This window comes from Danio rerio, chromosome 22, assembly GCF_049306965.1.
Source record: "Danio rerio strain Tuebingen ecotype United States chromosome 22, GRCz12tu, whole genome shotgun sequence".
Classification (NCBI taxonomy): Eukaryota; Metazoa; Chordata; class Actinopteri; order Cypriniformes; family Danionidae; genus Danio; species Danio rerio.
The window spans coordinates 18,148,660-18,163,060 of record NC_133197.1 but is presented as its reverse complement, the minus strand read 5'-3'; the positions used below and the strand labels follow the sequence as shown (position 1 = coordinate 18,163,060).

Here is a 14,401-nt window from a genome sequence, read left to right as displayed (position 1 = left end):
TCACAATGGATTTGTCATATTCTACCAGCATGCAACTTTCAGCATCTCAGGAATGTTCTTTCAACATTGAGTGACTGGACAGACAGTAAAATGACTGTAATGTGACGCACCTGTTGTGTACAAAGGCAGTTATAAACATCCAAACACTTCAGTCACGGACACTGATGGCAATCGTTATTTCACATTGTTTAAAGGTGAAGTGTGTACTTCTTTTTCTGTAACGTAAAATAAACTACAAATAAGCTCATGATTTTATATGGTACTTGGAATGAAATTATTAGCCAAGAAATGTAAGTTGTTCTTTTATTTTTCCAATTTTGCTATAAAAATCACAGTAATTACACACTTTGTCCTTAAATGAAATATAATGATCATCCAAAATAAATAGTCTAAATGGCAAACAAATTTCTAAACACTTAAGGAGTTTTGAAGTCATCTTCTACCCAACACGATCTCATGGCATTTCGAAACTTTTTATTTACCGGTTAATTTGTATGAATTCGTACAATCTCATTTGTACAGTTTAGTACATTGAAAAATATTTATGTTATTTTACATTTTTCCGGCAGCTGGGTTGCCAGAAAAAGGAAGTAAAAAAACGCCGCTAAATTTACCAAATATTTCTCTATTTTTTTTTTTTTTATGGTAGATTTCTATAATTTAACGTCCATTATTTTATAGTTAATTTATGTAATTTAACATCCATTATTTTAAAGTAAATTTCTGATGTAACATCTGTTTATTTACAGTAAATTTATGCAACTTAACATCCATTATTTTACAGTAAATTTATGTAATTTAACGTCCGTTATTTCATGGTAAATTTCTGTAATTTAACATCCATTACTTTATAGTAAATTTATGTAATTTTACCTCCGTTATTTTATGGTAACTGTTTTATAATTTAACATCCATTATTTTATTGTAAATTTCTGTAATTTAACGTCCGTTATTTTATAACTGTAAAATCACAGAATTTATTTAAAGTGTACAATTTGCTTATTTAGGGGCGGGGTTTGGGTGCGACTGAATCCATGAGCGAATCCATGAGCGACTCATGGGCACACTAATAAAACATAAAATAGTTAAAGCAAAAGTAAATCCAAGGCACTCAAAAAAGCATAAATAATAATTATTACAATGAGCACTTATCATGATCAACTTTTTCAGCCAACGTTTTCAGCCAAAAAATGGAAATGTTTTTTGGGTTTTGTCTTTTCGTTTACACTACAAAATCGTTTTTCTGGGACTAAAACTGCATAAAGTTTTTGAAAATGCAATTATTAGCTACGTTTTCATTCACCTTTTTTATGTGCATTTTGGCTATACGATTAAAAAATCGGTTGATAGAAATGCCAAGATGTGCATAAATTCTGAAAATGCGCATAAAAAACGTATGCGTAACTGACTAGGATAAACTTTTTATTCGATAAGAAAAGATGCGCATAAACTACGATGGAAACACTTTTACCAAACAAATTCCAGTATGCGCATTAAAGTGCAGGAAGTGACAATTTTGCTCTCTTTCAATTTTGTTCTCATTGGATAGAAACGCTTCTTTATTTGCACCTCTTTTAAGCGATATTCCAGTTTTGTGCAAAAAGTCAATTCACATTTTTGGATGGAAACATAGCTAATCATTGTTGTGTCCATCCAAACAAATGAAAATGTAAGTCATTGAAAACAACGATGTCATGCGCGTACATTGTACGTTTAGGGGAGTGTAGATTAAAGGCAAGCACAAACAAACAAACAAACAACAATGGCGGAGTATGTGATAGTGCTGACAATGTTTACGTGGACATTAGTGATCTTATTATTTGCCTTAATCTGAATAAGACAATAATATGATTAAGGTGTTTACATGAGTTGATTAACATCTGATTTACATCTGATTTAAATATTTCGATTAACATCATTGCTCACAATTCACCTGTAGGTTTCTCCTAGTTTCACGCAACATTTATCGTTCATCTTGGCACCATATATGATTTTGGGTATTTTGTTTATGATTTTGCGACACATCTCTACAGGTAATAATGTTTACTAATAAGGTGACAGTGCCAAATACTGGCCTGTCGTATGTAATACAGCATTTTTGAGTATACAGTTTTCATGGATGTAAACAAATCCTTGATTTACCCATAAAACACATAACAAACAATGCACATGGACATATAGTAAACAACAAGATATATTGTGAGTAAACAAATCCAAAATGCAGGGATTTATGTTTACATTGCTTGTCATAAAATTGCATAAAGCTGCTAATTGTTGCTGCTGTTTGTTTGTTGTTAGATAGCAAATTTAGTGGAATGAGTGTGTGACATATTCTTGCCATGCATCTTTAGGTAATTTTACAATGCCATGGTAATATTGATAAAACAATCCATTTTGGTCACTGTAATCATTAAAGGGAAAAGTCCATACATTAAAAAATACCATTAAGAGCATGCTAGCTGACAGTAAACATAATCTAAATCTAGAAATAGAGACATATTAGCATGAAATCCTTCATTTAATTTCTTTTTATTTGAATTTTTTTTACGTTATACTTCAGCCAGAGCTCCAGACTAAAAGTCCAAACTTTTAAAATCTAACCCATGGTTCATGAGTTATGGCAATTGGGTTTAAACCATTTGTACTGTAAATATTCCCATGCATGCTACATGTACAGCGCTGTTCCACTGTCTAGGATCATGCATTAGCAACACTTCCATGACGGGGAGATGCGTTCACTTGCCAATCCAACATTTTTGTTCAAAGCTTTTGTTGAAGCGTCAACGAACAGAGAATTTTGTAGGGAAAGAAAGATCGTAGATTACAGTGAAATTGTTTATCAAAACAGAATAAACAGCCAGATTTGCAAAGAAAAGCACAGACCAAAATATTTACCCCAACTCCTTGGCAGTCTAAACAGATTTTCATATTTTCCTTTGTCACCATATTGAGTGCATATGGCATTTGCCTGCTACCTTTGTGAAGCTCTGTGTGTGTGTTTAAAGACAATAAACCTACTTTTTGGCTTTCGATGGAGTGCACAGAAATGTAAAATGTTTATTGGCAGACCAAGAAATATGATCTCCGGATGATTTCGCGTCCACCTTTTGATGACTATATCCGAGTTTACACAATGTCCCGAAGCAGCCTATAATGCATTAGTGATGAATCATTACGATATTCCTGTCCACATACTCTTGCTTTAGACAGAAACATTCCTTTAAATCACCCACGCCTTTCCTGACTTTTGAATAAATCTCTGGGAAGAAATAATATACTGTATGGTCTAAGGAATATCGTAACGACCTCTTGTTCCCAAATACTGGCTAATAGAGCACATTTTCCAAGGTTTGACTAAATAATAACATCCGCAGGTTTCTTTAAACACCTGAATATGAGGTCTGAATGATTAAACAGAGTTTTTACATAGATAATTTATTCATTCAACCTATAAGAACTAAGAAAACACATGTACATTGAGCATGTATAATAAAACAAAACGATGTACACATAATCTTGGATGCTATACAACTTTTCCCAAAAAAAAAAGGACAGGTGAATAAACTCGCGTTGGAGTCAAATTCCAGCAGAGATGCATTGGATTTGGAGGATTTGTGCACATTGGACTGGAGGCACTATTAGGATAATGCACTTTGAAAATATCCAACATTAAGAAGACTTGTGTGTTGAACAAAATTCTATTTTGGCGATTTAGAGAAGTCAGCAAATGTTGAAAGTTTGCAAAAGTCAATAAATAGTTCAAACTCCACCTCTGAAACTCACCAAAATATCTAGTCATATTTGTCAGTTACTGAATGCCACAGAACCATCTAGAAAATACAAAAGGGGAAAAAACATCTTGTTAATCAAAATACAGGCTTGTAGAAACGGCTACAGTTCTATAATACATTCTGTGCCGGGAAATTCTGGCAGATTGAGTTCATATTTTTTCTGAATGTCATAGGGCAGGAATCGCCCCGCCAGAAAATGCTTTCCCGAGAAGCCCGTTGCACACTTTTTGGGAGCTGTCAGAGAAATGAGAACTTCTGGATTTATCCCATCTTTGGCGGGTTCATCAGCATCCCAACCTTCAGGAGAGAGAGATAGAAAAAGTGAATCTTTTTTTACCATCGCTGGTCATTACTTTCTCCTAGATAAGAGGTGGAAAACTGGCTCATCGAGATCATTCATCAACCTATTGTCATGTGGAAAGTGAGCAGCTAAAATGCAATGTGTCAGCCATCAGCTGCAATTTTCAAATAAGGTCTCCCGATGACATAATAGCTGTGAGGTTCCTTCAGTTTGATTATTTGTCTGTTTTGTGAACACTTTGGGTCCAGTGCAACACATTTGCGCACAAAGGTCTCTGGTCAGCTCATTTATCAAAAAATGTGAAAAAACTCAGTTTTCATCACTCAGTTCTCCTTAGAGGTGTTAGTGACTCATTTCACAGACTTTCGCATTTCACAAAATGTGTCAACAAGTTCTTTATTATTTGGTTTGACTTCTACAGTCTTCAAAAGTTAAATGTCTAGTAGCTTTACAAAACGTAATGCTTTTTTTCCCCTTGATAACAAGGACTACTTTGCATATATATATGCAAGACATCTTGTCTCGTCACAATATATATCAACACTTATATTCAGTTTGACTTGGACAGCAATACATGAGCTGCGTCTCACACACTCAACAGCATAGTGTATGTATGTAGTGTCATCCCAAATGGAACACTAAGGGTTGATTTACTAAGCGGAAATTCAAGCTCTTTCACAGATGACGTTTGAAGGTTGCTAAATTAGTGAAATAAACGACCAAACTACCAAATAATACCTGCCATGAGTATAATTGCATTCACCATCAGGAGGCGGTATAATCACTCTCGTAGGAGAATACTGCTTTCACAATCCAAAATTAATAAAGCGATCCAATCATCAGTGTTTGAAAGCTCCGCCCCTTACCCTATGTGAGCAAAGCAGCGGCTCTTGAGGGCGTGAAGTGTCCAACATTCCACACTTCATTTTAACTGTTGAATAAGTGCACTATCCAGGTAATTAAAGTGCACTTAATCTTTTTAGAGTTTTCAGTGTGAACACACTACTTACACTATTTATACTACAAAATGGCGTAGAGTAGTGCATATGTATGTGATTTGGGATGCACCTATAATAGTGGCTATTAGCGAGATTAGCTAATAACAGTTAGGATCAGATGTTAATTATGAATTTCCTAGTATTGGAATGACTATTTTAATGTTTAGTCTTTGACTTTTACAGCAATTCACAGCTGGTGGCTAATCTATTAGCTAGATTTGTTAATAGCTATTAGCATCAGACTTTAATAATCCATTTCCTAATAGAATGACTATTTGTATTCATTCAAAAATGCACACATTTAACATTTATTTAGTCTTTAGTTTGACTTTCACAACAATTTATAGGTAGTAGCTATTAGCTAACAAACAGATTAACAAATAACTATTAGCATCAGATGTTACTAATCTATTTCCTAGAATTAGAATAATTACTATTTTGCATGCATACAAATGGGTTTAAGTTTGACTTGATCTTTGAAAAATGATCTTGTGGCTTTTAGCAAGAGAAGCTAATAGCTATTATGGGTGTTAATAATGTATTGGGTGTTAATTATTAGCATGGATAGATAGATAGATAGATAGATAGATAGATAGATAGATAGATAGATAGATAGATAGATAGATAGATAGACAGACTATTTTGCATGATTTTTAGGACTAGTTCTCAACTTCAAGCAGTTATTAGTGAGTGGCTAATTAGCCCTGAAAGTGTTAGCAATCCTCTCTCAACAATATTATGATTGTTTTGAATACTAACACATATATGCCAGCTGATTTTTATGGCATTACTGAGATCAAACTACATGTAAGTGGTGAAATAGTTAAGTACTCTTGTAAATAAATGCTGCAGGATGCTAACATTTGTAGCCTACATTACTATACACATTTAGCTACTCTGCTAGCAGTTCAGTCTACGCCTGTAAGTCTAGAAATCTGACAAAACTAAACAGAGACCATCTCTGTAAAACTTTTTTTCTTCTTTCTCTGCAAGTGACTACTCTATTTACAGAATGTAACATCACTTTTTCACTGCTGCACCACACACTAAAGATGCCGTGGGCAGAAAGTCTCTGAAACGTCAGGAAGTGTCTTTAATGAGCAGTTACCTGAGGGCACGTCCACACTAACGATGGGTATTTTGACCTGCTTAAGAGTCACCAGCATCCCAGCATAAGGCTCCTTCACATCCTTGTGGTCAGTTTCGGGTCCCAGGATGGCGTCGATCACCAGATTGTAGGCATCATTTAACAGCTGGACCTGGTTGTCAGGGTCAGACGGGACTCAATGAGGATTGACACGTGTCCAGTAGAGTGAACATCACATTGACATCTTTCTGCCAGTGGGCTGAGCTTCATTATTCAAGACTGACACCTACCTCTGTGGGAAGATAGGATAGGAAAGGGATGTCCATTTTTTCACATTGAACAGTGAAGTCTTGGTGCAAACCCAGGGTAGAGCGCTTGGGATAGAAAATGGTGGGCTCGTATTCCTAAATGAGGAAGAAAGGGCTTTCTATTAGGAACAAACAGCATTTTTTGGCCATGTCCATATTTTCATAAATTTTCCTACGACTTAGTCTTGATTTCAGAGGTCGCCACAGCGGAATGAACCACCAACTAATCTGGGATATGTTTTACGCAGCTGATGCCCTTCCAGCCACAACCCAGTACTGGGAAACACCCATACATACTCATTTACACACACATACACTACGGTCAATCAGGTTTTTCAATTCACCTTCAGCAAGTCTTTGGACTGTGGGGGAAACTGGAGCACCCGAACGAAACCCACGCAAACACAGGAAGAACATACAAACTTTACACAGAAATGCCAACTAAGCCAGCCAGGACTCAAACCAGTGACCATCTTGCTGTGAGGCGACAGTGCTAACCACTGAGCCACCGTACCGCCCTTAATATATTTTATTGTGTGTATATTTTTATCAGCTGTTCGAAAATTATGGACACCATACATGAACCAAACAGTTCATGCTTAGCCTCTATGAAGTATTTAGTCCCCCGGTGAATATGTAAGGACATTTTTGAGTTCATGAATCCATTAACACATTAACATAATTACCTCATAATTTAATTTCAGAAGAACAGTAGTAGTGATCAATGTGAACTAAAAATGTATGGTTTTCCAGCACATCATTTGGTCTGAATGCAAAATATATATTCTTAATGAGTTCCCGGCTAAGTTCATTACAAACCTGCAGTTAAACTTAATGTTTTTGTTACATAACGTTGGTACAGACACAAGAATCCATGGCAGATGTATAAAACAGCTGCCATCATGTGATGACCCTCTATTGTTCGTTTTAGTTTTTCTCTCGAGTTTTTTTTTTTTTTTTTCGTTCCAAGAATCTCTTCATGTAAACTGGCCAAATCCTGACTGGCCAAATCCTAACTTCACTCCATCAGAACAAAAAGAAGAATAACTTTAACAGAGTATACGTTTATTAGATGGATACTGATGCTTCATAAATCTAGCATTTCAGAGTAGTTAAATTGAGGCATATGGTTTTATCCATGGGACTTTGGATTTCGAAAAGTACTTCCTGTTTGATAGGCTTAAGAAGGGGCTGAAAACTAAAAGGGATTGATGATTTCATGAAAAAAAAAATGTTTCAGAAGAACAATTATTAACAGAAAAGTAGAGCTGTGGTGAAATATTGTTTGAAAATATCGACTTTTTAAAATGCATCACTTTTCTCTCTTGGATCAATTCTGAGCTTAGTTTTTAACTGCAGATGGCGCTCTAGGCTAGTTTTTTAAGGAAGAGCACTAGTTTCAAGTTATGTAATGCAATATGTGTATTTATATAGCGCATTTAACATGTATGGCCATATACCCAAAGTGCTTCACAATCATGAGGGAGGGTCTCTCCACACCACCAGTGTGCAGCATCCACTTGGATGATGTGACGGCAGCCACAGGACAACAGCGACAGTGTGCTCACCACACACAAGTTAAAGAGGGAGTGGGAGAGTGATAAAGCCAATTCAGCAGATGGGGATGATTCGGAGGCCATGATATGTAAGGTCCGATGGAGGTAATTTTGCCAGGACACTGAGGTCACCCTTACTCTTTACCAGAAGTGCAATGTGATTTTTAATGACCACAAAGAGCCTCGGTTTAACGTCTCGTTCGAAAGACGACGCCCACTGACAGTATGGTGTCCCCTTCACTATACTGGGGCATTAGGACTCAAGGCTGATTTATACTTCTGCGTCAAGTGCACATGTATGCTCTGGCGCAGCCTTCGTGTGGTCACGAATGCCTCGCTGTGGCTATCGCCAACGCTGATGCGCACCTCTCAAAAAAATATAACTAGCTCTGTGATTGGTCAGTTTGGTAGCGCTGACAAGTGCGAGTGTTTACAGGTGTCAAGTCCCGTGAAGGAGTTCCAGATGAAAACTGTTGCTTTATGTTTACGTTATGATTAAAGTAGTTGCACATCCCCCAGTTCCTGCCTCGAAATGAGCGAGTTTGAGCCACTTGTACATTAAGATAGTTCAGAAAAAAGCAAAACACCAGCTAAGAAACTCGACACAGAGGAACATAAAAACCTCACTGCCAGCTAGCGTTTCGGAAGTGTTATTGCAGAGGTTGAGCGCCCCCTGCTGGCCTCACTAACACTACTTCCAACAACAACCTAGTTTGTATTGACTTTATTCTGCGATGCGGAAGTGCGCCCGATTTTGCGATTGTTTTGGAACTTCTGATTCAGTTGCCTATGGGGGAAATGACAATGAATAACAATTGGCAGAAAACTGCAAGTGTGTTCATGACTATACAAAAAAATTAGACAAATGTAATAAGAACATCTCAGTTTGAACATCAGGCATCATAATAACGTTTTTTATGTCTAAAAATGAATGGAAGTGAATGAGACTGGAAGTCTCGAACCAAAAAGATTCCAATGACGCTCGTACATAAAGATTAAGGTCAATAAGGTGGAAACTATGTTTCTATGTGAAAAGTAAACTTGAAGAAAACTTGTGAAAAGACCTGAAGATGTCAACCGAATGAAAATTAATTTTAGAGGAAGAACAATTTTTGTTTTTTAAATCAAAACTACACAATTAGACAATTAAACTGAATTAAGAAAACATACGGTCGATTATGATTTCATGTTAACTTTAAAAAACATGCAAGCACCCCTTCGTTATCTATTCTGTCTCTGTGTTCTTTGGCATACCACTCTATACTTACAAACATGCGCAGATGGCGCGCACACACCAAACCGATGGAGCCGTTCTGCTCGGGACCACAAACAACCAGCAGGGTGGGCTGCTTTTTACTGAGAGAGCTTAAAGGGAAAGCCTGGAGAGAGACAGAGAGAAACAGTTATACACAGACTTATCTGTATTAGGAGAGTTATTGTTCATCACAATAACCCAGCAACAGTTGCAACAATAGTAAATACCCATGGAACTATTGTCACAGGATACACCCTTAAAATAACACAACTTCTGACAGGTTTCTAAACGGGACAATCGCTGCTTAGATTTTCCGACACATGTCAACACACTTTCCATAATCAATCTATTATTGTGAAGAGTCTAATTATTCATTGCTATACAGAACTAACAAAATATTAATAGTTTGAAATTAGGCTTCCATCTGCTATTGATTGACCAAACAACTTCAATGTGCGCCATTGGTTGAACTGCTGTTTTGCATGACTGGTCAGAATATTCAAGTCAGAATGAAATCAAAATGTACCCTTCTTATTTTTATACGTACACTACCTGACAAAAGCCTTGTTGTCAATCCCAGTTGTAAGAGCAACAAATACTAGCTTGACTTCTAGTTGATTATTTAGAAAAGTGGCAGAAGTTATGTTTTCCGCTGAATCATCTGTTGAACTGCATCCCAATCATCACAAATACTGCAGACCTATTGGAACCCACATAGACCCAAGTTTGGTGAAGAAAAAAATCATGGTTTGGGGTTACATTCAGTATGGGGGCGTGCAGAGTGGGTGGCAACATTGACAGCCAGAGGCATCAAGACACTTGTGCTGCCCATTATATTACAAACCACAAAAGAGGGCAAAATCTTCAGCAGAATAGCGCTCATACTTACCAAAGAAGGTCAAGGTGCTTCGGGATTGGCCAGCCCAGTCACCAGACATGAACATTATTGAGACTTTTGTCAGGTAGCCTTTGTCATGGTAGTGCTTGTTATAAATTATATTTGTACACATCATTATTTGGTAAAGATTAAGTTGCCCTAGAAATATCAATAACCTTCTCTCCTCCCTCGAAACGACTTCACTTCTGGTCACATAGAATGCCTCAAGGGAGGGGCTACCAGTGGGTGTGGCTTTCTGCTCTGCCTTTATCCATTTGTCAATCTTCTGACATTTTGTTCGCAACACCCATCTTCCAGTGATTCCATTGGTTCCCAAAGAACGAAATTATGCAGCACTTTTTTCTCATTTAAAGACCGCTTCAAGTGGATGTCATGATAGAGGGAAAAAAAAGGACAATCTTAACTTCTGTTTCATGACGACTTTAAATGATGACTTGAAATATTTTAACATTTAGAATTATATTCGTAACTAACAGTCCTGATGCATATCAACAATAAACATGATGTTATGAAGAGACTAATGAAGTAAGAACAACAGTTAAGGTAATGCGCACGCTGAATTCAGCTCCAATTAACCAGCGGTGTAATATGGACCGCAGCACAACAGTGGGCGTAATTGCATACTTCCGAGTAAGAGAGGAAGCCAGACGCTAATGAAGCTAATGGCACTTTGGAGAGAAATTATCAGCTGACATGGATGTTCCATTAGCAAACTGATGAAGTTTAGATTACATTATCATCGCTTGGCGTCTTAGTCAAAGCACAGGGTGAACAAGAGTTGAATAAGCGTTTTGAGTGTGGAAAATCAACATCTGTCTCCATCTGTTGTCATGCTGAGGAGGAATCTGAGTAGGACATTTTCCCCATAGAGAGCTTGTCAATGAAGTTGAATGTAATGGGGAATGTTTGGGAGTAACTAAATCTTACAAAGCCATAGACTGGTTTAAGTCATGTGACACAAAGCACAAGATGACAGGTAAAAACATCAACGCTTCATGTAACATATTTCACTAACTAAAAAGAAGTCTTAGCATTTAGCACTCTAGCATGACAGAATGCAAAGTGTTTGTTATGTGTTATAACTCATGATGAGAGATTGTTCACAGACTGACCCCTGTAGGCCAGGAGAGCTAATGAACATTGTAGCAAAATACATTCAATGGATGTCTGTGTCTGTATACCAGTCAAATTAAGTAAATCAGGGGTGCCCAAACTTGGTCCTGGAAGGCCGGTGTCCTGCAAAGTTTAGTTCCAACCCTAATCACATACACCAGGGCTACCTAATCAAGCTTTTACTAGATTTTGCAGAAACATTGGTGCAGGTGTGTTGAAGGAATTTGGAGCTAAAATCTGCTGAACACCAGCCCTCTAGGAAAGAGTTTGGGCACTCCTGAAGTAAACAAATTAGTGATTGAACCAATTGCTTTGCAAAATGATTCAATGTTTCGAAGCATTCAGAACAGCACATTAAGAACACCTGCTGGTAAAAGTATTGTAAATGCAATAAAAACATATTTAAAAAATATTTTTAAATATGTGTCTGCAAAATGTGTGTTCTTTTTACAATTTTTAAGGTATATATATTGTTTGTTTCATAGTGGACTTTGCTCAGCGCCAAAAAAAGGACTATTTACTAATATTATTCCTTTTTTAATTGACAAATGTCCTACTGAAGTGTCTAAAAACTAGTCAAACTGTTCCAAGATCAGATAAAAAAATTAAACCTGTTTGATGATCCGCCACTGGGGGCCTGAGTAGGGCCTGTCTCCGGACTGCAAGACAGTGGCATAACATCACAAGGCCTTATGGGCGAAACTTATAGTAGGTTAGAGGCGTAACTTGAAGCTGGAGACCCACATCAAAACTATTTTGTTGGAAAGATGGCGCTGTACATCAGTTAATGTAATTAACGGCTACACCTAAACCCAACCATCACTCTTATTACCGTCTACACCTCAACCCAACCACCAAATTTATTAATTTTACTAAATCTATTGGTTATTGTCACAATTTATGATGGCATACTGTCAAAAATGGGACAAATGAGCTCATATATGGGCCAAATTCTGGACTTTGTCAGAAGGGGGGTGGGTCTTTCGAATCCTAACTTCATAACTGTATTATTGTTAATGTACAATTATTACACTAAATAAATAACAGAAATTAATCCTAAATTTAACTGGAAACCAATCTAAAAAACACAACGGGACTGATGCTAAGATACTTTAAGAAATCTTTTGCATGAATATTAATTTCATTTGAATAAAATTTTCTAGACAGTTCTAAAGAATACAAAAAAGGATGTTTTAATGAATTATCTGTTTGTTGTCTTAGATGCGACTCATGGCAGAGAATTAGGTTTATTTAGACATAGCTCCTTGACTCCCTGATCATCTCTCTTTTTGCTTCAAACAAATAATCTATCAGGAGACATGCTTAGTCTAAATAAGGTCACCCTCATATTGTTTAAACTTTAGTTTTGTCGGCTTGCAAATCTCACTGCGTGCCGACACCTCTGCATAAAAGCCTGTTATGGCAGTTTCACAACGCATAAGCGGTGCGTGAGCAGCCCTGCTATTTTTCGGCGTGCATGTTCACAACCGGGACTTACAACGGGAGCAGAGCAGTCTCAAGCAGCAGCGGTGCTATGTTTTTTCTGTGCACATGCTCAGTTTTGTTCATGAGTAAACTACATTGCTTTCATCAGCGTTGATTCGGTTGCACATAAAGAATATCGTCTTTAATCTGGGATTACCACTCTTGATAAATACACAAAGCATTTACTGGGGCACTGGCGATTTTTACTGGGGCACGTGCCCCCCTAAACCCAACCATCATAGTTATTAACGTCTACACCATCCACAACCCTAAACCCAACCATATATTTATTTATTTATTTATAGACTTTCACTTCACGCATAGTTAGTGAATGAATAAACTTACATTACCTGTTGCCTACTGGTTGCAGATGCGTTTGAAGCAATCCATCACAGAACTGGAGCAAGTGCATTACTTTGATCATTTTAATATACCATATTAATAATAAAATCCCAATATTTAGAGTATATTGAGAGTTCATTTTAAGCTATCTAGCAGCCCACCTGCAGGATCGCTGAGGCTAGTAGGCTAGTACTAGTAGGCAGCAACTCACCGTTTGAAAATGCCTGCTTTATCGGATGAAATTAACTGTTTCTGTTGCGCCATCAAGTGGACACAACTGGAACAGGAGCTTCATTTATTGAAAAATTGCAGCTCATTTTTATACTCTACAGAATCATCTCACGGGCTGGATTAAGCCTGTTTGCGGGCCTGATCCGGCCCCCGGACTGTACGTTTGACACCCCTGGTCTACATGATCCTCAACCCTAAACCCAACTATCATAGTTATTAACATCTACACCAGGGGTGTCCAAACTCGGTCCTGGAGGGTTGGTGTCCTGGAGATTTTAGCTCCAACTTGCCTCAACACACCTGCAGAGATGTTTCTAGAAAGCCTAGTAAGAGCTTGATTAGCTAGCCCAGGTGTGTCTGATTGGGGTTGGAACTAAATTGTGCAGTACACCGGCCCTCCAGGACCGAGTTTGGGCATGCTTGGTCTACACCAGTGGTCACCAAACTTGTTCCTGGAGGGCCAGTGCCCTGCAGATTTTAGCTCCAACCCTAATCAAACACACCTGAACAAGCTAATCAAGGTCTTACTAGGTATACTTGAAACATCCAAGCAGGTGTGTTGAGGCAAGATGGAGCTAAACCCTGCAGGGACACCGGCCCTCCAGGACCAGGATTGGTGACCCCTGGTCTACACCATCCCTAACCCTAAACCCAACCATCATAGTTATTAACGCCTACAACAGGGCTCTCCAAACAGGGCTGGCGTCCTGGACAGTTTAGCTCCAACTTGCTTCAATACACCTGCCAGTTTATAGTATATCAGGTAAGAGCTTGATTAGCTGGTTCAGGTGTGTTTGATTAGGGTTGGAGCTAAACTCTCCCGGACACCGGCCCTTCAGGACCAAGTTTGGACACCCCTGGTCTACACCTTCATTAACCTTAAACCCAACCATTACAGTAACGTACAGCTGCGAGTTATGGAGGCTGTTATACTTGATGCACTCACCATTGTACTGGTATTTGCAACCACAGGGGGCGACGCTAAGTAGACTTATGCCGAGTTCAGACTGCATGATTTTCAAAGTAATCGTGTCAC

At 37.9% G+C, this 14,401-nt stretch overlaps 1 protein-coding gene across 1 annotated transcript in view; it reads right to left on the bottom strand.

Moving 5' to 3' along the window:
* Nucleotides 1-3,891: 3,891 nt before the first annotated feature.
* The window catches only part of yjefn3 (YjeF N-terminal domain containing 3), a 75,165-nt gene continuing 64,655 nt past the window's right edge, over nucleotides 3,892-14,401 (bottom strand). Inside the window, exons 3-6 of the mRNA NM_001044843.1 lie at nucleotides 9,310-9,420; nucleotides 6,468-6,581; nucleotides 6,199-6,349; nucleotides 3,892-4,088 (exon numbers count right to left, since the gene is read on the bottom strand). Coding sequence (NP_001038308.1) covers nucleotides 3,892-4,088; nucleotides 6,199-6,349; nucleotides 6,468-6,581; nucleotides 9,310-9,420 — 573 coding nt within the window. The remainder of the gene's footprint in view (nucleotides 4,089-6,198; nucleotides 6,350-6,467; nucleotides 6,582-9,309; nucleotides 9,421-14,401) is intronic.